The 24,055-nt window shown below is 45.5% G+C and overlaps 9 protein-coding genes across 9 annotated transcripts; 2 read left to right on the top strand and 7 right to left on the bottom strand.

Annotated features, from left to right (window-relative positions):
• Positions 1-437: 437 nt before the first annotated feature.
• On the bottom strand, positions 438-1,891 carry N7479_005035 (fungal specific transcription factor domain-containing protein; the record flags this gene model as incomplete). The annotated part of the gene is made up of 7 exons (XM_057252732.1): positions 438-969; positions 1,020-1,143; positions 1,190-1,209; positions 1,260-1,359; positions 1,413-1,428; positions 1,488-1,611; positions 1,665-1,891. 7 exons carry the CDS (start codon positions 1,889-1,891, stop codon positions 438-440), a joined length of 1,143 nt encoding a protein of 380 aa, XP_057112057.1.
• Positions 1,892-1,945: 54 nt separating this feature from the next.
• On the bottom strand, positions 1,946-3,231 carry N7479_005034 (Zn(II)2Cys6 transcription factor domain-containing protein; the record flags this gene model as incomplete). The annotated part of the gene is made up of 5 exons (XM_057252731.1): positions 1,946-1,995; positions 2,061-2,172; positions 2,304-2,880; positions 2,939-3,051; positions 3,136-3,231. The coding sequence occupies 5 exons, from the start codon at positions 3,229-3,231 to the stop codon at positions 1,946-1,948; spliced, it is 948 nt and encodes a 315-aa protein (XP_057112056.1).
• A 315-nt stretch (positions 3,232-3,546) lies between these two features.
• N7479_005033 (uncharacterized protein) lies at positions 3,547-5,707 on the bottom strand (the record flags this gene model as incomplete). Its single annotated transcript, XM_057252730.1, has 11 exons — positions 3,547-3,760; positions 3,813-3,848; positions 3,903-3,967; positions 4,025-4,122; positions 4,172-4,193; positions 4,249-4,516; positions 4,569-4,754; positions 4,812-4,864; positions 4,917-4,979; positions 5,034-5,131; positions 5,182-5,707. 11 exons carry the CDS (start codon positions 5,705-5,707, stop codon positions 3,547-3,549), a joined length of 1,629 nt encoding a protein of 542 aa, XP_057112055.1.
• Positions 5,708-6,555: 848 nt separating this feature from the next.
• Positions 6,556-9,096, top strand: N7479_005032 (putative alpha-glucosidase; the record flags this gene model as incomplete). The annotated part of the gene is made up of 1 exon (XM_057252729.1): positions 6,556-9,096. One exon carries the CDS (start codon positions 6,556-6,558, stop codon positions 9,094-9,096), a length of 2,541 nt encoding a protein of 846 aa, XP_057112054.1.
• Positions 9,097-11,050: 1,954 nt separating this feature from the next.
• Positions 11,051-12,238, bottom strand: N7479_005031 (serine hydrolase domain-containing protein; the record flags this gene model as incomplete). The annotated part of the gene is made up of 1 exon (XM_057252728.1): positions 11,051-12,238. The coding sequence occupies one exon, from the start codon at positions 12,236-12,238 to the stop codon at positions 11,051-11,053; it is 1,188 nt and encodes a 395-aa protein (XP_057112053.1).
• A 2,025-nt stretch (positions 12,239-14,263) lies between these two features.
• N7479_005030 (uncharacterized protein) lies at positions 14,264-14,626 on the bottom strand (the record flags this gene model as incomplete). Its single annotated transcript, XM_057252727.1, has 1 exon — positions 14,264-14,626. The coding sequence occupies one exon, from the start codon at positions 14,624-14,626 to the stop codon at positions 14,264-14,266; it is 363 nt and encodes a 120-aa protein (XP_057112052.1).
• A 1,655-nt stretch (positions 14,627-16,281) lies between these two features.
• On the bottom strand, positions 16,282-16,891 carry N7479_005029 (uncharacterized protein; the record flags this gene model as incomplete). Its single annotated transcript, XM_057252726.1, has 3 exons — positions 16,282-16,290; positions 16,373-16,695; positions 16,774-16,891. 3 exons carry the CDS (start codon positions 16,889-16,891, stop codon positions 16,282-16,284), a joined length of 450 nt encoding a protein of 149 aa, XP_057112051.1.
• Positions 16,892-20,605: 3,714 nt separating this feature from the next.
• On the top strand, positions 20,606-21,345 carry N7479_005028 (uncharacterized protein; the record flags this gene model as incomplete). The annotated part of the gene is made up of 4 exons (XM_057252725.1): positions 20,606-20,782; positions 20,858-20,971; positions 21,043-21,168; positions 21,226-21,345. 4 exons carry the CDS (start codon positions 20,606-20,608, stop codon positions 21,343-21,345), a joined length of 537 nt encoding a protein of 178 aa, XP_057112050.1.
• Positions 21,346-21,782: 437 nt separating this feature from the next.
• N7479_005027 (amino acid permease) lies at positions 21,783-23,621 on the bottom strand (the record flags this gene model as incomplete). The annotated part of the gene is made up of 5 exons (XM_057252724.1): positions 21,783-22,677; positions 22,748-22,896; positions 22,954-22,995; positions 23,050-23,251; positions 23,308-23,621. 5 exons carry the CDS (start codon positions 23,619-23,621, stop codon positions 21,783-21,785), a joined length of 1,602 nt encoding a protein of 533 aa, XP_057112049.1.
• Between the last annotated feature and the right edge of the window lie 434 nt (positions 23,622-24,055).

The raw sequence follows: 24,055 nt of genomic DNA, 5'->3' as shown, positions 1-24,055 counted from the left end.
CCTGGGATATGAGTGAATCGATCTGGTATCCAAGTAGGTGGTAATACTGAAGCGTTTTGAAAACATCCCTATTGTGTCATCCAGGTTGAATCTCATATAGTTTGTATAATAGTTGTTAAGTTTGTAAACCTTCGGCTCCGGCTTTCTCTTCTGTACTTGGAATTGTCCAGAGGTAATTGCTGCCTCAGGCACATGACTCTCTCATGCACCCTTTCTAATACCACCGAGGAAGATAGAAAGGATTCCTAAAGAGGAAAGAAGTAACAATTTGATTTTCCCTCCAAGACTCAATCGAAAGGCTCGGGGATCTGGAATGCATACATATGTAGTAAATATGCCTCGCTAATAGATCATGGACTGAGGATAAGGAACTTCGAACAGTCATAGGGTGGTAGGGGGAATCTATAGAACCACGTATGGGGACAATAATATACCACCTACATAGCCAACGAAAAATCTCCAAAGAAATCCTGCCAAGCAGTAGGGAAATAAAACAAATTGAGCCCCGGAAAGTCCCACTCTGAGACAAACTGCTCAGGCACAAACCACTGAAGATCCGCCTGGGCATCAAACAACTCCCAGAAGGGCGAGGTAGCCGTCGGACCATCTGAGCTGGGTTGCTGTGCTTCCATCAATGCGCGCCCGTACTTCTCAATACTAACCTTCAAGATCTGAAGATAAATATTCCCAGCTCTGGACTGAGTTCCACTAGCTCCAGCTTTACTCAGCTCATCGACGAGTCGATTACCTTGTCCCAGCAGCTCTTGATGCTCCTCATCTCGCTCAGGGAGGAGACGGGATAATTTGAGAAGCAATAGAAAGGAAAACGCGCACTTGGCCCAGACAAAATCCATTGCGTACTTCAGCTTGGCGAGGTAGAAGTCTGGATCGACAATGATGAGGCGGAGGTGTCGACGAGCACTTGCTTTGGCTGTGAGGAGTATTGTTCTTTCAGTAGTAGACATCGCACTTGATGTTGTTAGCAATAATAGAAGCACATTGGGCGAAACAGGACTTACGCTACGTTCTGAACACCCATGGATCGTAGTGCTTTACAGTTGAGCATCATCTCTGCCCAGCATTTCTGTACTCTAAGCGCGACTAGTAGAGACGGTTTCTCTTCGGCGGCGGCAACACAACTTTCTTTGAATTGTTAGAAAGTTTCAGTGGATCGAAATTGGAGTCATACCAATAATGCGTAGCCAGTCACTGTCGAGGGTTAGCAAGCTCTTTAGATACGGCAAAGCTGGAAAATGTACTCGAACCACAGGTCTAGCTCAATTTTCATATCATGCACGTAGTCCGGGATGGTTTGCCCATCAAGCGATGTATTTCCTCCTAGAGCATCGCTGATATTGGCTAGAAGTACATTAGTTTAGGCATTGCAACCACATTCCTAGAATTGGTCATACCTCTGAGGATGTTTAACTAACAGCAAAGATCGTTAATTAGTTCTCCTTCAAGTCTATTTTAGGGACTCGACATACCTCGACCTGAGAGAACAACCTTAAGTCCAAAATCGTTGACGATGGGTGGCCAAGTAAAACTCGACAGCGACGAGAATTCCCCTTTAACCGAATGCCAGGTGGTTTTCCTCCATCAACACGATATCTACATTACATCTCATTAGCATAGTAATTTCAATGAAAAACAGGTCATCTTACATATGTTCAAGAACCAAAAGCCCGAACCAAGTCCGAGCGTTCCATATTAGAGCTCTCTCCTCTTCGAACATCTGATGTGGCAAGGCGTAAGGCATATCTTCATTCCGAAGGGCAAGCCGCTGGGTCAATTCATCAAAGGCCTCGTGTAATCCTAGGTCCAGAGCCATGCGAGTGGCAAAGGATAAGATCAGCGAGCGTTCCGAAGAATAACAAGCAACTACAAGCATTGCTTGGATTGATTCTAGGCAGTTTAATTCCTTGTTCTGAATTATGACATTGATCTATTTCTTGAGTTCGGCGTGAAGAAGATCGGACATTGAACCTCCGGATCCTGAAAAGAAGTATTTAATATTTAGTATATAGTCTCACATGAATAAAACTGGGAAGGGGATTCACTAGTTTCAACCATGCAGCCAATAGTACATATTGCGTTGAGAAGAATACTACTTCGTGATCGAATGGAGTCGAAAGTGTCATATTGAGGGTCGAAGATCGGGATATACCTGTCCTATAGGATTTGCAAAACATGAGTATTCGAAGCGCTGTAGTGAGAGTTGGCACATACGCATCCTTCAAAGAAACTGGGATATTGTCAGTCAGCCACAACCACTAATCGCTTAAATAACCCAAGGGTCATACGTACGTATTGAAGTATGACACAGCACATTCAAGGGTGATGAGTCCTTTGTTAATAAAGTCGGTAATGGGATCCTCTCGAATCTCAAACCTAGATCGTTTTCTCTTGAGCGGTCTCGTGATTATCTGCTTAGATGCGTAGAGAGCCTGAGCCGAGGTCTCATTTGGAGACATGGCTGGTATGGACCCCGGAATAGACCTTTGGTATTGCTGACCATTTGTATAGCCGGCGGAGCTTGTGGCGGGTATATTTGGAAATCCTTCTTGAGAGTGATCCTGTGAATGAGGATAATGAGAGGAACCACAAGCGCTCTCGTGGCGCACTCGGTGTTGTCGATCACGGAGGTGACTTGGGGAGTGTGTCAGTTGGGATTTTGGCGTGGGCTGTGAGCGGCTCTGTTGAAGCAAGTTGTGTATTTCATCTAGCTGTCTTCGGAGATATTGAACCTCGGACTCGACGCTTTCGATCCGTCTGGGAAATGTCAACCTTGGTTGGTAATTACATACCACAAGTGCATACTCTGAGACGGGGTCTTTCGGTATTTCGAAGAATACGCATTGCTTCTCTAATTTTTGGCACCTGGTTCATCAATGTCGGTTACTAAGCTGTAAATATGTATTGGAAAAATATAACTCACCTTGTACATGGCCTCTCTCCGTCACATTTTACCTTGGAATAATTAACTAAAAGCTCACTTGCAATATCCAGAATTGGAAGGCTTGAGCACAGACCTTCGATTGTCGACAAGCGCTACAGGCTTTCTATACATTAAAAACGTCATGCATTGTTAGGGCTTGTCCGCTGTTGTAGGTCCCAATCGGCTCAGGGACGTACCGGAATGCGCTTTTTCCCTGTTGGTGGTGGAATAACATGCAGGGATTCATCCTCTATCACTGTACTGTACGGATTACAGTCATGTTGGTCGGCCATTTAGAGCAGTTTTCTGGTATCAATGATTCTCGGGGTTGGCGGGAATGGGGAAAAGTAAAAACCTGGAGAAACGCGGGGTTCGGCTTTTTCTCCGAGCCCGGCTATTCAATCAACCAGCTCCCAACTATGGAGTTCAATCAAGAAAAAGGATTCATTTTTTAGGAGATTTCGGTGTCATTTTTTTCCAAGTATAATTCTGAATGTAATATAATCTAAGTTACATTTGACTCATACAACGGTAGCATATTAAATAGAGCAAAATCACAAGTCCTATATATGTACCAACTAACACAGACTAACTCAACTGGCCAACTCTTAGAAGACATAAACAAAGTCCTCATTTTGCCAATCAGTCAGATCTTTCCAGGCATTATCATCTGCTGCTTGCTGAGGTACATCTTCTTTGGCATCGTCCGAGGCAGCTTGAACGGTTTGCATCGACTGGTCTACAATCTTGGCGCTCTTTCCGAGAGCCACGCGTCTCTTCTCATGCTGCTTGTTCAGGAAGTAAAGATATGCCATGTTTGTCCTAATTCAATATTAGCAAAAAGATAGATCAGTTGAAATTGGGTTAAACCTACCCGGTCAGACCCATCAAGACACAAAACATTGCGAGACTAGTCGGGCGTTAGATATTTGAAGCACAAAATTCTCCGTATTTATAAACTTACTTCGAAAGAAGACCACGACGGTAAAGCGGTGCTTCGTTTGTGGTATAAAGGTTCGGTCCAAGGACCTGAGTAGGAAGAATGTCAGCACGAAACGCGACGTGGGGGATTAGGGCGCTACATACATTACCGGCGCACTGTCCGATATACAGGATAGAGGTAGTAACCTTCTTTTTTGTCTCTCCCGCTGTGTTTCCTGCAGACCAGGAGTATATCAATGGGGCTAGAGATGGTTAGTTGAGCTCAAATTCTGAAATTAAGTAACCGCTTACTGATCGCTGGGTATACAGAAATCTAGAAATCGATTAGTATCTCTTCCCCAGCCTTTTTGTTTTGATTCAGCACTTACAATGTAGTATCCTGCAAGTAGAGCTCCCTTGTGGGAATCGTCATGCGCAATCTGTAATAGCATCACACAACCTGCAATGGGTGGGAGACAGAGTAATGCTAAGACTGGACCCTTCATTTTCCAAACGGTCGCTAGCCAAGCTCCTGTCATGGTGGCAACAAGCTGAACCGCACCGAATGGGATGTTGAAAAGCATGGTATCATATTCACTAAGGCCAAATGACTTGATAATCAAGGGCCCAAAAGTAGTAATACCGCCACTCGGAACACTGGAATTTGATTAGTGACTTTAGCACACTCGTTTTATCTGGGCCAACTCACGAAATCGAGAACATTAACGCAAACCAGAACCATGATTTGGGGTCGAGGCATGCTTCTTTTGCGTGATCCCATTTCCATTCTTGGCTCTCAACACCTTGTTGATTCATTCGCTGTCTTTCGATAGACAGAAGTTTGTCCTCCTCTTTAAGGAATTTGGCGGACACGGGGGAATCGGGCATGAAAACACTGTACAGGACTGAATTAGTATGATGCGGATAAAAAGGAAAGAGTATCAAATCTTACAGAATAACGGCAGAGAACCCAACAGTAACTAGACCGAAGAAGAGAAAGATAATCTAGTATGGGTGTTAGGTGATAATATTTCTAAAGACCTGTATTATAACTCACCTGGTAGGGTGCAAATATAGGAGAACTGATGTGACCTAGTCCAAAGGCAATCAAACTTCCAAACTTTCCTCCAGTATCAGATTAACTGCCAAAAAAACGACATGAAAGAGAACCCACCATATTCACGACACCGTTCATCGCATACCAAGAACTCAATCTCACGGGCTGCTCTCGACGCCGGTACCACATTTGAGTGACTGCAATGAAGGCCGGCGCTGATAAAATCATTAGTAGGGACATTTAGGTATGATCGGGGACAACGAACCAATTCCAGCTTCAAAGACACCAAGGAAGATTCGGCAAGTAAGCAGCTGTCTAAAATTTGTAGCTGCAGTCATGCATGTTAAAGCAATACCCCATAGGAGGCAGGACACAGCCAGGAATTTTCCTATGGGCACTTTAACCAGAAGGTAAGCGACCAGGGGCTGGAACACCAGCTGAGCCAGATAGATCGAACCTCCTAGCCAGGAGTACTCTTGGCCGACGAGATGGGCTTTCTCAACGATTCCAAAAACCGAGGCATATGAGATGGTGGACTTGTCGAGTTGCTGGAGGAAGTAGACTCCTAGGAGAAGGGGAAGTAAACGCAAATCGATCTTTCGAAGAACTTTGGCGTTGTTCTCTGGTGTTAGAATGTTCGAGTGGCCTGCCTCTTCGATGAGCTGCAAAGCTTGATCTCCTTTGGGCTGGCTTCCTTTGCTATTGTCATGAGGCACAGCCTGTGACATTTCGGGCTCAATAGTCTCCACGAACTCATCCTGCTGGCCCTTCTGTGAAATTGGCACTGACATGGCTAATCAGTCACAGAGGCAAGATGGGAAGTAACCAATTCTTATAGAAAGGCAATGAGTCAAGATGAAAGAGGGGATAGAAAATAGAAGATAGAACTTGGATATAAGGTACCAAGGTTTGTATGCAAAACCCCGTGGGGAAGGAAGTAGTATATTACATTCCCTGAACAAGATGATCAAACCCGAATACCCCGAAGCGCCACACCTCCTTTATTAACACTTGGCATAGTTGCCGATTGAATTTTGTATGTTCAGTCCAACGAGTCAGTTCAAGTCAGTTGATCTGGAGAAAACGGCAAGACACGTTCCTTGCCGCACGGCCGACGTCGGGAATGTTTTATCCAATCACTTCACTGAGATAAATGCCGTGAGAGGGGCGACGGGAAGAAGAGGAGTCACAATAAAGTGCCCAGTACTAGTTAGTATCGGATTTCGGTGAGCAAAACCGAGAGAGCTACGCAGAAAAGACCATCTGGGGCCCCGGGATGTTCCTTCGACAATCTTTTGTGGGGGAAAAATTCGGCCCGTAATTCAGTTTCGGAAAAATCCCAGAGTCATGTCGGACGGGGGCAGAACAGGATGAGAGGGTGGACGAGGTGGACGGGGTAGACGGGAAGGGAATTCTCCTTTCACAACTTCAAGTCTCCGCTTCCTCGGTGATTGTACCCGATCTCCGATTCTATATACCTACAACGCGTCATGGGAACAAAACGTGGGGTACATGATCAGATGGGAGGGGAGCTCAACAACGCATTCAAATATGTCACCATGTCAGGGAATATTTCAAGGAATATCCCGGTATTCTCTCCAGTTCCTCTCAATCATTTGCATTGTCTTTCACATTCATCATGCTTCAAAAAGAAATCTGCCCCAAGGGCTACTCGCAAGTGCCCCAGGCCACCAACCAAGAAGCTTCTGTCTACATTCGAAGTAGCACAAAAAGCAAGACTGCCTTTGATTTTACCTTCGAGGCTGTGCGCCCCAACCTATTCCGAGCCACATTCTCCTCCACAGAGCACCCCATCCCTCCCTATCCTAGTGTCACCAAGCCCGAGACCAACCTCCAGGGCGTCAATGTCCTCGCCAAGGAGGGCCCTTCCTCCAAGACAATCGATGTCGCCGGTGTCACTGCTTCCGTGAACTGGGAATACACTCCTGTGGTCAAACTCTCATGGGCTGGCTCCGAGAAGCCTCTGCACGAGGATTTGCCGCTGCGGTCTTTTGTCGCAGACGGCGAGGGTGTCGCCAACTACTCTGTGCATGATCGTGAATGCCTCCATGTCGGACTCGGCGAGAAGGCCGCTCCCATGGATTTGACTGGTCGTCAATTCCAACTTTCGGCGACCGACTCTTTCGGATATGATGTATACAATACCGATCCCCTCTACAAGCACATCCCGCTCCTGATTAAGGCTTCTGCTGAGGGATGTGTGGCTATATTCTCCACTACTCATAGCCGCGGTCTGTGGTCCGTAGGGGCCGAGATCGATGGTCTCTGGGGACACTTCAAGGTGTATCGCCAGGACTATGGTGGAATTGAGCAATACTACATTGTTGGCAAGACCCTTAAGGACGTGGTTCGCTCATATGCTGAGCTGATGGGCTTCCCAATCCTGGTGCCCCGCTGGGCTTACGGCTATATCTCCGGTGGCTATAAGTACACCATGCTAGATGAGCCGCAAAAGGCCCATGTGGCCCTTCTGGAGTTTGCGGAGAAGCTCAAGCAACATGGCATTCCCTGCTCAGCTCATCAAATGAGTTCGGGCTATTCCATTGCTGAGACTGAGCCTAAGGTTCGCAATGTCTTCACATGGAACCGGGAGCGCTTCCCGGATCCCCAAGACTGGATTGTCAAGATGCACCAGTACGGTATCCGACTCCTCACAAACATCAAGCCTTTCCTGTTGGCTTCTCACCCTGACTTCCAGAAGCTTGTTGATGCTGGTGGCTTCTTCAAGGATGCCGACAACGCACCTGGTTATATGCGTCTGTGGAGTGCTGGAGGTGCTACCGGCGGTGACGGTGCCCACATTGATTTCACCTCAGCTGAGGCCTTCAAGTGGTGGTACGATGGCGTTCAGAGTCTCAAAAAGGTTGGAATTGATGGTATGTGGAACGACAACAACGAATACACCCTACCATCCGATGACTGGACTATGTCTCTCAATGAGCCCTTCGTCGCCGACGCCGCAGCAAAGAACGTGAAGAACTCTGTCGGTCTCTGGGGTCGTGCCCTCCACACTGAGCTCATGGGTAAATCTTCCCACGATGCTCTGCGAGACATGGAACCCAAGCTGCGTCCCTTCGTCCTGACCCGCAGCGCTACCGCTGGAACTCTCCGCTACGCTGCATCTTCCTGGAGTGGTGATAATGTCACCAGTTGGGAGAACATGAAGGGCGCCAATGCCCTATCTCTTAACGCCGGAATGTCCCTTCTCCAATGCGAAGGCCACGATATCGGTGGATTTGAAGGCCCCCAGCCTTCCCCCGAGCTCCTCCTCCGCTGGATCCAGATCGGCTGCCATGCTCCCCGCTTCGCAATCAACTGCTTCAAGACTTCCCCTAAGGACTCTTCAGTCGGCGACGTCATCGAGCCCTTCATGTACCCAGAGATCACGCCCCAGGTCCGTGACACCATTAAGCGTCGCTACGAAATGATGCCCTATATCTACTCCCTTGGTCTGGAGAGCCACAAGTTCGCGACACCGCCGCAGCGCTGGACTGGTTGGGGCTACGAGTCCGATCCGGAGATATGGACGAAGGCAATCAAGGCAGGCGAGGAACAGTTCTGGTTCGGTGAGACCGTGCTCGTTGGCGGAGTCTACAACATCGGTGTCGACGTCGCGAAGGTCTACCTGCCCCGCAAGTCCGGCGCCTTCGACTATGGCTACGTCAACATGAATTCTCCTTACCAGTACCTCGCCTCTGGACAGTGGGCCGAGATCTCGTCAGAGTGGCAGAAGAGCATTGCGCTCATTGCCCGCGTCGGTGGTGCCATTCCCGTTGGCAAGAACGTACACACCCGTGTTCCTGGCGATGAGACTGCTGCATCGGTCGCCGTCCAGGATATTGACGATTACCGCGGCGTCGAAGTGTTCCCGCCCCAGGGAACCTCTCACGGCACCGTCTTTACTACCACTTGGTATGAAGATGATGGTATCTCAGTCCAGCCTGGTACTGCTTCGTACACGATTAGCTACAGCTCCACCGAGGAGAAGGTGCTTGTCAAGTTTGAGCATGACGAGGCTGCCTTTACTCCTGCTTGGAAGGATTTGGATATTATTTTGCACAACGGGGATAAGCGCCATGTTGTCTCGAGTACTGGTGATGAGATCGTGTCTAAGGGTACAGACTCGCGCGGTCGTGCTGTCTATACCCTTAAGGCTTAGGTATTTGCGTTTTCCATATAGATAGGGCTTCTCAGGCTGAATATAGACTTGCATGTGGGATATACCAGGTTAGTTAGATTGAGATATGAATTTGCATGAATTTACGTGAATTTACCACAGACGGGCAGTCTGATCGGTTTGAATTGGAAACCTGACATAACTAATTGATTATATTCATATCTAGATAGCTCCTTTCCTCTTCATAATTTTTGCCTAAGTAATAGTCTAGTTCTATACCAGGCACGAGCCTAGCCATCACCAACACACATGTAATACTCTACATCCACCTGGGCATATGAAGGATCCACAGTGTTTTCTTCCAAGCGCTGATAGCTGGCTGTATTGTATTCCTGCAATTCATCCAAGTAGAGCTTGCTGTTTTTCAGGCCGATTTCACCGAGTGAAACCTGGACTGCGTTCTATGTCCCCACTAATTGATCACATACTGGAGACTAACATTCATCTCAGCTTATATGCATGTAGCAGTGATATCACGAAGTTAGATTTTCTCGAAATCAATCATTCGAATTGTTTGGTCTTGAATAATGGAATTTTATCTGTTGACGTCGCTGTGGAGTGAGTAACCGCTGGAGGGTAGATTGTTTGATATTTGTTTCACATCCTTGGAGCCAATTACACAACCAATGAAACAAGGGGCTAGATTATCAATCTAATTTTTGGATAGTAAACTAAAAAAGTGATGTGATGTGATATGAATATGTATACTACCAGCCAATTACCGATCGCATCGGATGTTGGTGGCCTAAGAGTGTGATCATCCCCTCCATTCTACAGCCTGTTTAAGCGCATATACATAAATAGAGGCCTGCAAGCCCACAAATCGAGCACAACATTGCTCGTTCTACTCCGTACTCTGTATCCCATATTTATTGACCCTTTCGAACCCGTCACACGGAGCGCCTAGAAATTCAATCACATCTGATTGCTTTCCATCGCCCTGTGAGGTCTTTCTAAATTGTCTATCGCTAGAGGATTAAAAATCAAGGTCAACACACAAGTCTATGGTTAATGTAATACCTATATCTAACATCTTCCAGGTGTCATAATGTGTACTTCTTACTATATACAATATACCTGTGGGTGTAAGAAAGAGGCCGAGTTCGTTCAATGCACCGAGCGTCAAGGAACAAATGTGAAATGCAAGACTATCAAGAAGGAACCAGGCAAAGTGTGTACAAACTACTGTAGTAATCATCTTGTCTATCCTGATGTCCCTAGGTAGCTCGAGGGATCACTCGAACGCAATTCACCTATTTCCCCAATCCATATACATTAATGTTGGTCTGTACGGCATCCACTGATTATAAGTATTTTACTACGTACAGTACAATGTCGCTAGTCATTCTCATTCTCTCTGGCTCTCCTATGTGGGACCCATTTCCCTGACTGCAGACTTATGAGCAAATTAGAAGCCTCAACCCGGTATATTCCGGGTTCCTGGCAGGGCAATTATCAATCTGCTTAGCAGTTGAAAATCGACAAGGGTCATGACTGGGATAGGGCTGTGAGAATGATACTACCACATCTTTAGAGTGTCTAACCTGCTCTTAGGTGAATACCATCTTAGAAATACATCCTACTTTTACAGTAGTTTTGGCATATTGATTTCATAAAAAAAAGTAAAAATATCTAGGAAGTATAGAAGAGCCTGTCTTCTCAGAAGTGGCCGAAACCTCAAGGTACTCACATGGTGACTACAACCCGCCAATATTCTCTAATATAGTCTGGCTAGCTTTCCTTTAATACGGTTAAAAGGTGGTACATATCATGGAGAGTCCCAAAATGAAGCTTGACTAGGACCATCTTGACACACCGGCTATCATGGCTAACATAGCTAGACTGGACCGGCTATTTCTCAAACTGCACCGCTGATGTTATCTGCCTTTGTCAGACCTAGGAATATGCAGCTTTTTTTTTTTCGATCAAGCTCGTCCTAGGCAGATAGGGTAACTCCAAGTACCTCATAAATCGCCTTAATATATGCTCCTGGGGAAGGATGCTCCGCGTTCAGCATCCTGTTCATGGTATATGCGATTGTGAGCCTCCTATCGCTATCCATAACCACGATTGAACCCCCCCATCCGCTACCCCATCCAACATTGCCATCTGGTAGCTTGCCTTCGACACTCCCCGAGCCAGGTCCAGTGAGATAGATCCCAAGTCCACGCCTCCCGCTCCGCCTAGTTACCAGATCCTTCCCAATCGCATGCTCGCTAAGGGCCAGTTTTACTGTCTCAGCCGACAGCAGGCGATGGTCTCCTCCAGCACATGTACCACCGAGCGAGTAACAGGACAGGATCTTGACCAACGCCCTAGCGTTTGTGTGGCCGTTGACTGAGGCCAGCCCGCAGGACCGCCATAGCTCAGTGTTTGCGTCCTCGGCTATGGGCGTGGGGTTACAGAGCGTGCGCGCGACGATAGAATCCCGATCGTATCCCTCTTGTTGGCTGAGAATATCCTGGATCGAAGGTCCCGGTGGAGCGACGACCGGGGCCACCCGATTCCAGTCCTCCTTGCGACACCCAAGCTGAAAGTCCGCCCCGTCGCCCAGCGGGCGGCAAATCTCCTCAGCTACGAACTCCTCGATTGACATACCCGTCTTCCTTCGCACCAGCTCCCCGACAAGGAATCCCTGCGTGACGCTATGGTATCCTATTGCGGTTCCAGGAGCCCACAACGGTGCCTGGCGCACCAGCTTGTCGGTTGCCGCCTCGATATCGCATACATCCTCTACTGTCATATCTTCTTTCCACGCGCTAAGACCCGCTGTGTGGGATAGCACCTGGCCGACCGTGATCTCAAACTTCCCGTTTGCTGCAAACTCAGGCCAGTGTTGAGCCACCTTGTCCTCAGGGCGAAGCACACCACGCGAGATTAGCATTAGCGCCGCCAGGTTGGTGACTAGCTTTGTGGTCGAGAAGACGTTTACTACCGTATCCTTTTCCCATGGTTTCTTGGTCGATGCGTCGGCGTACCCTCCCCATAGGTCCACCACGTTCTCCTCGCCGTTAATATTAATGCACAGACTGGCGCCAATATCTTGTCCGGATGTGATGAACTCTTGCATCATGTTGCGTAGCTTGGAAAACCGGGCGTCGCAGTGACCTTGGACTTGGGCCATCTTGATGGGTATTATTATTATTATGTTGGTAATGATTGACGAATACAAGGGATGAAGATTGAATTGAAATGGAAGGAAGGTGGCGATTTCGATAGGTTCACCTCCTTGTAGAATGTAATTCAGATTAAACAGTGAACTAATGTAATTTCGTGTTCTCTCCAGGGCTGACCTCCATATATATATGTAGCATAGCCCCTCGTGGGGCAATATAGCTATGCCTATTTTTAGAATATTACAATATGTTATTCCGTACCTACTACGCAGGAGCATAGTGGCCAGTTTTACTTTCGGATTTAATGCATCATGGTGCCTTAATGCCATAATTTGGTATGGCAGAAAAAACGAAGATACCTGAATTGCAATTACAGAGGCTCGCTTAGGTAGCATTTAACCCGATGAATATGAAGCTATTTCTCCCATACAAATCCACACATCGCATGCTTTTTAGGCGGTTTGAACCTGAATCCAGTGATGAACAAAACTCGACAACTGCCTTATTAGTATACTCCACCAATATAAGCTCAATAGATTTGATTTTTATTGTATTAAATAGAGAATTGGCGGCTTATCCAATATAAGATGTTTTTTTATTTTTAAAAAGCGGGGTTTGTGGTACAATCTCGACTAGAAACAAATATTATCTATATAAAACTGATCAAGTTCTACGTACTCGCTAGCTGAGGAGAGGGTGGTAAAGAAGAGAAAAGAAAGAGACGGTACGGAGTAGATATAGTTAAACCAGCTATTTCGGCTCGACCAATAAAAGAGCGGTATTTTTCCTATCTAGAAAGTACTATTCACTTCATTTAAATGCTTTGAGGTGGTAAAGAAGACATCGAGTTGTTCAAAATGTTAGTCCGGCGTATTAGTTATTCCGTGCCGAAAGCTTGGACAATACACTGTATCCTAGGGTCTAAAGGCGGTAGGATGAAGGCCAACATCAGGCCAAATTAAGGCCAAACTAAGGCACTAAGACCGCAATACACTGCATTAAATCCGAAAGTAAACCTGGCCACTATGCCCCTGCGTACTCCGTACGGAGTACTTTGTACATGTATTTTATTACTTAACATTCGTATTACTCACTTGAAATTCTGTCCACGAGTAAAGAACGGTTTCAGAACAGTGAGATAGTGAAGGACTTCAAATATATCACTCTATCTACGTATTCGAGTATCAGTTATCTGCAAAAGATATTATATGTATCACGATCTAATACGTCCCAGAAACTTTGAAGCAACTACATATGTATATGGAGAAGGGGTCGTATCCGCAGGCCACCCACTATATGGCTAAATTCGTGCAACAAACAGGTCTTCCCTGGCAATTTAGTTGTGTTGAGTTAGACCAAAACGACGACAAACCGATAGGCCTCGTGTTCATGGAACTGGGCGTGGAAGACGATGGGTACGAGCCATGAAGAGCGAAGCTGGACAACTACATATAGACAAACCCAACTATAGTCGACACACAGGCCGAATTAACTCGCTAGACGTAATTACTAGTAATAATTTATAATAGCCATTTAAGAAGATTAATTGCTAACAACTAACAGGACATAAGGGCTCAGATCTATGGTGTCTGGTATCTCTATGGGAAAAGAGAATAAATATGTCTACCACCTACCTATGCCTTGTGCCTGCTGATTGGCCCTTTGACCCTTATAGCTAATATGCTTATAATTACTCGTACTTATTTATTTTCGGTGCCAACGTTTGAGATGAAGCAATTCTTTAATTGAGATACATATTGAGATCTTGGACGCAATGAACCTACTCCAAACCTTACCATCCTGCAATGCTACAATTGAGTCAGTAAATTGCGCATATGAATCGGAACAGCACATCGATGTTTGACTTACATCAAACTCTCCAGCAAAGGCTTTTATCTCTCCGTCTGGGGTAAGCAGTACTGATTTGCAAGTCGTATTCGACTTACCAATGATACTATGGCATATTCCATATTTTTGGTCAAATATTGGACGTACAGCCTGGATACCCCCTTCTCCAGCGAAGACTTCGAAGCCTACCAACGATTGACCGCGAAGATCAATTTTGATCTGCTTTTGAGGAATTTGATAGCTAAAAGCATGCCTGGTGAAATTTTGCCGTAGACAAGCTTGAACCCGGTGATAAATGAATGCTCATCTTCAGCAAGAACGGAGACAACGATTTCCACAAGCTCGCTAGCGATAGTGATCGTCTGAGGTGGTGATAGGTTATGCACTGCACGACACCGCGTGCAAATGTCATTACCAAGTGAAGGTGGAGTAGCGATATCAAATCTGTAAGGTCTATCGCATTGGACTTTTCCAGCAGCTCGATCCCAGAGTAGGTCATCAAATCGAGTATTGTTCTCAGACGATATAGATATTGGAGCTCCAACCATCATACATCTAACTTTAATTCACTCGTTATGAAGCCACTGTAGCCTTCGAAAACGTAGCGTCTTGGTTAGGCGCCCCGATTTGCTAGTGCAGTGGTACATTAATCTCCAATCTTCACAACCTCCTTCCAAGAGATAGTTGAGATATCCTCGTTCCCGATGAATCAAAAATCGTGTTTTCCAAAATTCCTGATATTCAAATATATGAACCATAGCTTTTGACGCAAGTCTCAAGCTGAGGTATTCAGGCGTTGAAAGAAGATAGGCGATTTCGAAGCGGATTTCGAGTGGAAGGAGACGAAAGCAGTCATTCACTTGGGCCTCGTCCCTCAGAGGATGTTCATATTCCACCTTTGCCGCCTTTGGGAAGGTCCTTGCCTCGGCTCGGAATCCGATATATCGAAAGCATCTCGAGCTAGGAGTCCAGGGTTCTGGGACTACGTGATCTAAAAGACCCCATTGAGCAATTTGCTCGTGAACGCAAAATTCTGGTAAGAAGAATGAGAAAATGACTTACAGGCACGATACTGTGGCCAAGGTGCTTCCTCGACTACATTGGACAATTTATCGAGAGGCACAACTCCGTTGTTGAAATGTTGTATCAACAATTTCCAGCAGCCTTTATGAAAAACGCATGATTTGGAAAAGTTGCCATTCCAATCCCTGAACCATTCATGCCTTTCTTCATCACCACAACATTCTTCGATAAGTTCCCGAACTGGCATTGAGTTGATCTTTAGTGATCTATTATGATATAATCGTCAAGTTGCAATTGGGTAGTACTTACCGTCTTGTACTTCCTCATGCCCAGGACCAGTTCCACAAGACGCACATGGAGGATCAGGGTCACGGTAAGAATACTCACGTTTTTCCCCTATGATTAAGACAAAGTAGCTTTCCTCGCTTCAAATTACACTTGCTGGGGCCAATATAGGATGTAAGATGTTGGGGATTTCCAAAGCTTTTGCCGGTGAGATACTCTTATAATGTGTCGATCATGATTGCATCATTGAAATTGGATCATATATCTCTATAGAACTTCAGAGGCCTTCCATCTTCCGTCCCTAATGTATATACCGCTGCAAGTACAAATACACGTCTTGTTTGTCCTTCAGATCTTTTGACTTAATTCATTTCACAAACGAGTCGGCTACCCTACCTAACCTACTAAGTTTAAATGCACAATCTCAACTAAAACGACAATAAATTAAACCTTGTATATGTTGCCTTATTAGATATAGCTGGTCTCATACAGCGGCTTCGGATTTACTAGTTACTACTTTTGATATAATCGGATATTTCACATTTCTTTCCACCAAGCTGCTACGCTACAGATTCCTAAGGACTCATTAAATAACGGCAGCGCTCAGACTAATAAAGTGGACGACGCTATACAATGCCATAAGATGCATCGAGCATCATTACCAATGGTGAGCGATTGCACCAACGCTCCCGTCACTGGCCGATCCTATTCAGCTAGAAGCTATGGGACAAAACAAAATCTGCACGTAGCCAGCAAAACAATGACAAATAAAGAGTGAAAGGCAAACTACCTGCCAAGTCCACTCAGAATTGACAACACGAAACTGCACAAGAAGATGGGACTGACTATGCACAGACACATGCCAGTAAATTAGCCGCAGAAAGTAATCCAAAATCTAGTGCCCCTATCCTATGGATAGAGAAATCATCTTGCAATACTGATTTATGTTAGTATATGCATGGCTCAGATTGACGGAAGTGACTTACATCGAACTTTGCCGAAATGGCTTTCACATCATCCTTCAGAATAATTTGCATGCCCATCTCATCTTGTTCCGAGTCACCTATCCAACTTGGGATGGTTTCGCTGTTGAAGACTGGGCATAAGCCACGGATTCCACTATCACCGGTAATTATTATAAATCCTCGCAGATGTTGGCCATAGAAGTTGATTGTTACTTGGCTTCCTGGTAGCCGATGCCCAAGTGTGATGTTCGGGGTTTCCGCATCTGCACTTATCAGATCAAAACCAATGATGTGAGATCTCTTTCCTGCTGGAGTTCCTTCATTCAAGATAAAAACAGTCAATCCTATAACAAGGTCGTGTAAGGAAACTGTTTATGATACGGGAATTGGCTCTTTCTGGCGACATTTGCACCTAAACCCACTATTCCACTGATATTTTGGCATTCTGTCGCAACGAATCTCTGCTGCAGCCTCTTCCCAGGCTATCTCACCGAGCGAGTTGTTTTCAAACTCAGTTTGGCCATTGAGGGCTTGTGTCATTGAGTACCTGTCCCTTAGCCAACGGTTATTTCTCCACTGTCGACGCATAGACCAGAGGTGGAGATATGATTTTTCAATTCTTGCTGTACAATGGTATATTGACCGCCAGTTTTTATCTTTCAGGGGTCCATCCGCTAGACAATCCAGAAAGCCGCAGTCTCCATTTACTCGAAATTTCGTCCTCCAGAATGATTGTAGCGAGAAAATAGGCACCATCGCTCGGGATACAAGCCGAAGGTCGAGGAAATCGGCAGTAGAAAGGTAGGCTGCGATTTCAAGTCGTATATCCATAGGGAGCAGGCCGAAGTAGTCAGTTCCAGGAAATGTATTGTTGCTCGCGCCTATGTTTAAACGTTGAATCTTTGAAATTTGTTTAGTGGCATCTCCAATGCCTCGAATAATCGGTCTTTGGAGTGGATGCTGGAAGTTTGACCAAATCGAGTTAAAGTCGCTTAAGCAGTTCGCTGTTCTTGAAGCAGGTCTGTTCCTGCGGACTTCAAAAAGTCTGTCTAGATCGATCTCATCATTTGCAAAATGCCGTATCAATAGAGACCAACAGCAAGAATGAATGAAGAAAGCTGTGGCTGGCTTTTTATTGGCCATACTCCACCAAGGGCTAAGTTTTATAACATCAAGGCCGCTGTCAGGGGTGCCGTTCCCTTCTTCGAGTTCCTCTGATCCGGCTTCAAAAATGTCTGACAGTTGCGTTCCCTCTGGGGTTAAATATACTATAGGCGTTGAGTTTTGTGAAGAAGCTTTTTCTGCCTAATTGATTGCGGACTTACTGGCTTGATACAATGCCATCCAAGATACTCAGTGCAGATTTGCCATTCACAAGATACGCAGTGCGAGGATAAAGTGTAGCACAACGTATGCGTTTCTTTTATTGTGAGGTCTGGCGATTCTCCAGCCATGATGGGGCCAATTTGATCAACGAAGATATCATGTAGGAGTGAGACAACAGAAGCTAAAACAGACCTATGAACAAAGAGGGTGAAAAATGTCATTGTGATATCAATCTCAACACGCGAAAATTCATGGAACCATCTGGATGCCCAGGTGGGTGGCTCGAACTCTATATTCTCTTCTTTTGTATAGCACAATATTCGTAAAAAACATCCATATTCGATATATTATAAGCGACCGCACGGCGCAGTGGTCGGGATGTGTGGTCTGAAACTAAAAGTTCGTCCCGGCCTTTCACTTGTATATTGTAGAAATTTATATACCCCATGATCCAACCACCTCGGCCATATACTAACTCCGAGATAAACTTTAGTACATCTCTAAAGCTTCCAGCTGCCGTTCAAAATCGGGGAGACCCGCTGCACACAGGTTTACAACAAAATATCTTGAGTTGTTCGCAAAAGGACATTTGTTTATGTATCTGTGAAGTGAGATCAACGAAATATGAAAAACTATTATTTAAATTCTGCTAAAGCAGGATTCCTCCTCTCCGGGGTTGTTCTCCTTCTCTTTCACTATCTAGCACTGCTCGATATATTATATACAGTCTGCATGGGTTTTCAAGTTTCTCCGCCTAACACGCTTATCCTATCACTTTATTTGTTTAATGATGGCTATTCAACAATACAGGAAGATAAAGCTAATAGGGCAGCTACCCACCCCGAGGCCTTCGGCACTAGGGCTGAGTCAATAAAGTTGCAACATAGGAGCCAACGGTGAAGTAAAAAGACAAAAACATACAACAGTGAGGATTCGCTGGTGGTCACCCACCCAACTACTAACTCACCGGCGTGTGGCTTAAGTACGGCTGAGCGGACGGGAAGCCCTGTTTTCCACACCCTATGGTCGTATGTGTCGAACTCGGCGCGGGAAACAATTATAGCATGCAAGTGACAATTGGGTGGTGACAAGATATAGATAGGGTGAAGACTGTTATCACAGGTATAGTAGGGAGATCATGCTGGAAGACCAACAGATGCATTGAAAGGCAAAGAGCTACTAGCTTTGGTAGCTACCTACATCCAACACATCACACACTCGTGTAAAAATCTAACCGTGAAGACAGCCATCTGGGAATTATATATGGTGGAGTCAAGCTGTTCCAATTTGAAGTCCAGAGATCCTGGAAACGCGAAGTATTGCATGGCAAACGCAGCATGTCATCTGAACCCAGACGATCAAAGTGTTTGGTGAAAGGGCTAGACACTGAACAGGTGCTATAACTCTTATCGTTTCAAGTTTGGGATTTACGTACGAATGGTTCTTTTTATACTCTGTATCTGCCTTTGGTATAAGTTTTTCCAATGTTAGTTTTTCCTGTACCGTTATGTGAATGCAAAAGCGCTCTATCTCCCAATTTCCTCCTATATCTCCCTGCCTTCACTTGGACGGCCAAAACCCGGAAATGGCCGGGAATGGTTTCCATGTCGAGCACAGCCCTAATCACGAGGATAGAAAGGGCAAAGATGGTAAGTCTCTAACTGACGAGGGGTGGCGGAGCTCGGTGATCCGGATCAATAGCATAAATGCCTCACATGCAGCGCACGGACGAAGACGAGGAGAAAGAAAAACTGGGCAGAGGAAACACAGTGAGAAGTTGAAGGGGTGATAGGAGGGATTATATAGAACCATGCACGGGAATGTATCCAATGATGCTGGATTTAATTAATAGTGTCAAAGTTTAGGTCATCTTTCATCCAATATCCGATATGGTGTAGTGGCTAACATCGCCGTCTCTCACACGGCAGCCGGGGGTTCGATTCCCCCTATCGGAGTCTCTTTTTTTTAGTTTTCTGATATTCTGGTTTTTTTCATCTTTTCATGATGTATTTTGAGTAATTGTTCTAAAAGTTTGTCAATCCAATGCTCCAGGGTCTGTATCCGACAATCTTGTCTATTTCAATAAAGCCATATCCTCTACGGAGTACGCATAGTGGTATCATCCTATCCGAAGTAGTCTCGGCGTGAAAGAACCTTGAAAATTGATCCATAAATCAGTGACGTAAGCTGCAGCACAACGGGGGATTACTTCCAAGGTCATCGTTGCGATGTCAGGAAGAAGATGGCTAATACAAAGGTGAGACTTATATGAACCATCTAGGCGATGGCTTGCACTCTAGGGTCATTCGATGAAGATTGTGGGGCGGGATTGCCGGAAAATAAACGTGAAGTAATAGCAATGGGAGATAAGGCCAAATAAATGAGCCCCTGTAGTTCCGAGTCCTACGTTACAGATCATGGAGGCGAATACACTATTTCATTGGATACTCTGGCCCTGGGTGTGCAACTCCCGTTGTGGGAGTTTTGATCTGCTTGGCAACATCCGACAAGGATTCGAACTGTCAGTTGCTTTGAATGGCCAAGATATTTCACACTGCATAAACACTGGGATTGAAATCAAAACAGGGATGCTCGTTTCTTCGGCTTAAATTTGATATCGGGATCAACCGTGGAGGACCGCGATTGAGTCTATGGGGAGATGGAGACATCGGAATACTATTCAGATATTTACTTCATACATACGAGATAGATCTGAATGACGACAAAAAAACGCCATGGGAGTGCATTTTTCTTTGACCAGGAAACGCCCGCTTCATCGACATAGTCGATTCCTGTGTTAAGGAATGGCTTATATATAAAGCCACTATAGTGCGGTCAATTCTTATCTTCACTCAACTACGATCTTGTTGATCTGAAAAGTAAAATCTCCCAAAAGCTTTATCTTCGGCGCCGATTATCCAAGCAATCATGAAGCTTTTCATGACAATCTCGAGCGTTTTGACCTGCATCGGCTTTGCCGTTTGCCAGACCCAGACCGTATGCACTGCGGACGATGTTATCAACTCCATAACTGCTGTCGAGCGTTATGCGCAGAAGATGCAGTCTGTAACCGATTCCTCAAATGAGAACATTGATCCTGCTGCGGTGAGTTTGAACCTAGGCTTAAATCCATATATTCTCTATAAAGGGCCCCGCAAACTAACTTCGCCTCTGGCGTAGGCCATCTACAAAAACTTCGAAGGCCAAACTAGACACTTGAATGAGGATCTGCAGCAGTGCACTTTTAATACAACCGCAGATGAGCAGACCCAGATTTGCAGTGCTTATGAAGAGGTTAGTTGAATGAACCTTGACGTTCTGTATGAATAAAAACCCTAACATACTTTGTCTTTCTACACATTCAGTTTGCTACAGCACAGCTCGGCTACCTCCACGTGGCCGATGGACGCGATTTCTACGCGCAGAATGGTCACGGAGAAAACGCCGTGAAGATGCATGGATATATTCTGCAGGCGCAGAACGCCTTGGTGGTAATTCATAATTACACCTTTCTCGGTTACATGCACGGGCTCTAACAATTTATACAGAACTATACAGCTCAAGTCGGGGAGGCAGCTACATCATGTGCGGATCGCGTTAATACAGCTTACGCACCGCTGGGTACGCAGCTTCAAAATCTGCTGGAGGCTTACCCCGGAACGGCTTAGTCGAAGAGAAGAGCTGCCATATCTAGGCTAAGAGATGTTATATCCAGCTTAAGGGGGGAAGAAACGGAATCTGATTTTTTGATGAATTGCTGTTCCAGAATGGTTTCGTTAGTGTCTGATGCTGAAGTCTCTGCTAATCTAGTCATGTTATTTGGAGGAATAGTTTAGCAAAGTTAGCTTCATCAATTCAACGTATTTTCTTCATTCCTGTTTTGTTAAGTCGATACGGTAGCCTGGAGATTGAGCATAGCCTAATACAACTTAATACTCTATAATGCGATTATAGTGCTCAGAGAACAACGCTACCATTAAAGAAAGAAAATGAACATACAGTGTCAGTGAGAAATGGTAGACGTGAAGTATATGTACATATATATAGGGTATGGTAAGACAGTAACGTGACACGAGGTATCATAAGAAAACAAAGAAAAGCAAGACTAAAAGAATAACCACTGCCCAAACCGTTGAGCTTTACCCCAGATGCCCGTCTTCTTCTCTGTAACTAGACCGCCAGGCTGATCCTCCTGAGAAGGATCGTAGCGATCCGTGCTCAAATCCATATTAGACTTTCTAATAAAGCTAGTTCTCTTGAACAGCTTCCAAGCTAGGAACATGGCAATCATGACTGGAATCTCAATATAATATGAAACAAAGTCAACACCCTTGAAATGCGGACTGAAGCACTTCCACCCTTGAACCAGAACAAGAACAATATTAAGTCCAACCGCAAAGATCGGACCATATGGGTAAGTCCAATTCTTAAAGGGAAGGAGATGCTCAATACCCTGAGCCCTGATCGCCGAGCGGAACCGCAGAGAAGCAAGTCCGATACAAATCCACGAGAGCTGGTTTGAGACGCCGACGATATTTTGAAGCCAGGACCACAACTGTCCAGCGCCGATATAGCTGGCTCCGAAGCAGAGACCGCTGATCGCGGATGTCGCAAGGACAGCCACCCACGGAACATGGAAACGGTTGAGGTGACCAAAGAATTTGGGCGCATAACCTTCGACAGCGAGAGTGAACAGAAGCCGAGATCCGGCGAAGAGGGCATGGTTTGCAGCTGAGATGACGGAAGTCATGATGACAGCGTTGATGAAGCTGCCAGCAACGGCGGAGCCAGCTTGCTGGAAGACGATTGTGAAAGGACTGGTCTTTGTGTCGCCTTCTGAGAGGCCTGGGTAGTCATATGGGACATTGAGGCCGACAATGAGGATTGAGAGGAGGTAGAAAAGGAGAATACGCCAGAAGACGTTGCGGACGACTTTTGGCATTGTTTTTGCGGGGCTTTTGGTTTCGCCTGCTGTAATAGCGATGGATTCGGTGCCGCCGCTGTTTGATTGTTAGAATGGAGTCCGTTTGACAGAAGCAATGTTGAGAATATTGAGATTGGTTTACATACTATGCGAAGGAGGCTGTCACGAATACTGATGCAAAGCCGCCGATTCCACCGACGAAGGGTGCATCGCCTTTATTCCAGTTTCTGCCACCGATATATTCGTGGTCTGTATTTCCGCCGCAATTCACAGCAATTCCGAGAATGATGAAGATCTGAAATGCGAGTTAGCTGGGCATGCGTGTGTTTTTTTTTTAAGGGATGGCACTCACAATGATGGTGATGACTTTGAGTAAACTCAACCAATATTCAATCTAGACAGGAACAGTTAGATAAGGTGCAATATAGGGGATGTTGTTTTCACATACCTCGCCATAAACCTTCACAGATAAGACGTTCAATGCAATGACAACAACCAAGAAGATTAAACTGATTGCCCAACCTGGGAAGTTATCCGTCCAATACTGCAACAAAAGCTGTAAAGCGATGATATCTGATGCAGTAGAAACAGCATCATTAAACCAGTAATTCCAAGTCAATGCGAATCCAAGCGCATCATCCACGAAGCGACTATAAAACAAGAAGTCAATAATCATCCAGTTCAAACAAACTTAAGCAACACTCACCCAGCATAAGTACAGAAAGAACCAGCAACAGGCATAAACGCCGCCATCTCACCGAGACACAGCATAGTTATAAAGACAATAGCACCACAGACAGCATATGCAATAAGCATTGAAGCAGGGCCGCCCTTGGCGAGTGACGACCCCGTTCCGAGGAACAGACCAGTACCGATGGTACCGCCAATAGCGATCATCTGAACCTGACGCCCAGACAAGCGACGAGCCAGCTTGTCTGCATTGACCATGGGGTTTGTCTGGACATCATTGGCTGTTGTACCTGGAGCCTTAGACTCTGCCGATTTCTCAATGTCGGCCATGATGTGGAGATGATGGATACAGGAAGTATCCACTAACTTGATGTTAGTATAATATATCGTATAAAATAAAGAAAGGTCGAATCCAATGTCACTTACCTGTCGTATGTAAGGTGTTCCAGCCCTAAGTCTCGTGACTCCACACGTATAAACGTGGCAACCCTTAACGGTTTCTTGGTACTCCGTAACACTAAATTATCACACCGTGATCAGAAATAAAGATAGACATCAAACAAAAATCCCAGAAAATTTACTTTGATTCTGGCGATGGCGTGCTTGAGGCCATTGATGAGTGGAGAGGGGCCTTAGCCATACAAATGCAACGTTGATGTGTCAAGGAAATGTCTGTCTCCACAAGCTGTTGGCTGATTTGATGGGCTTTTGAATGGAATTTTATAGAGGTTAAGTATTTAGTACAAAGTAGGCTGGTATAGTTT

Source organism: Penicillium vulpinum, assembly GCF_028829585.1.
Source record: "Penicillium vulpinum strain IBT 29486 chromosome Unknown utg000002l_segment0_segment0, whole genome shotgun sequence".
Taxonomy (NCBI): domain Eukaryota; kingdom Fungi; phylum Ascomycota; class Eurotiomycetes; order Eurotiales; family Aspergillaceae; genus Penicillium; species Penicillium vulpinum.
The sequence above is the reverse complement of the archived record's forward strand: the minus strand, read 5'-3'. Positions and strand labels throughout refer to the sequence as shown.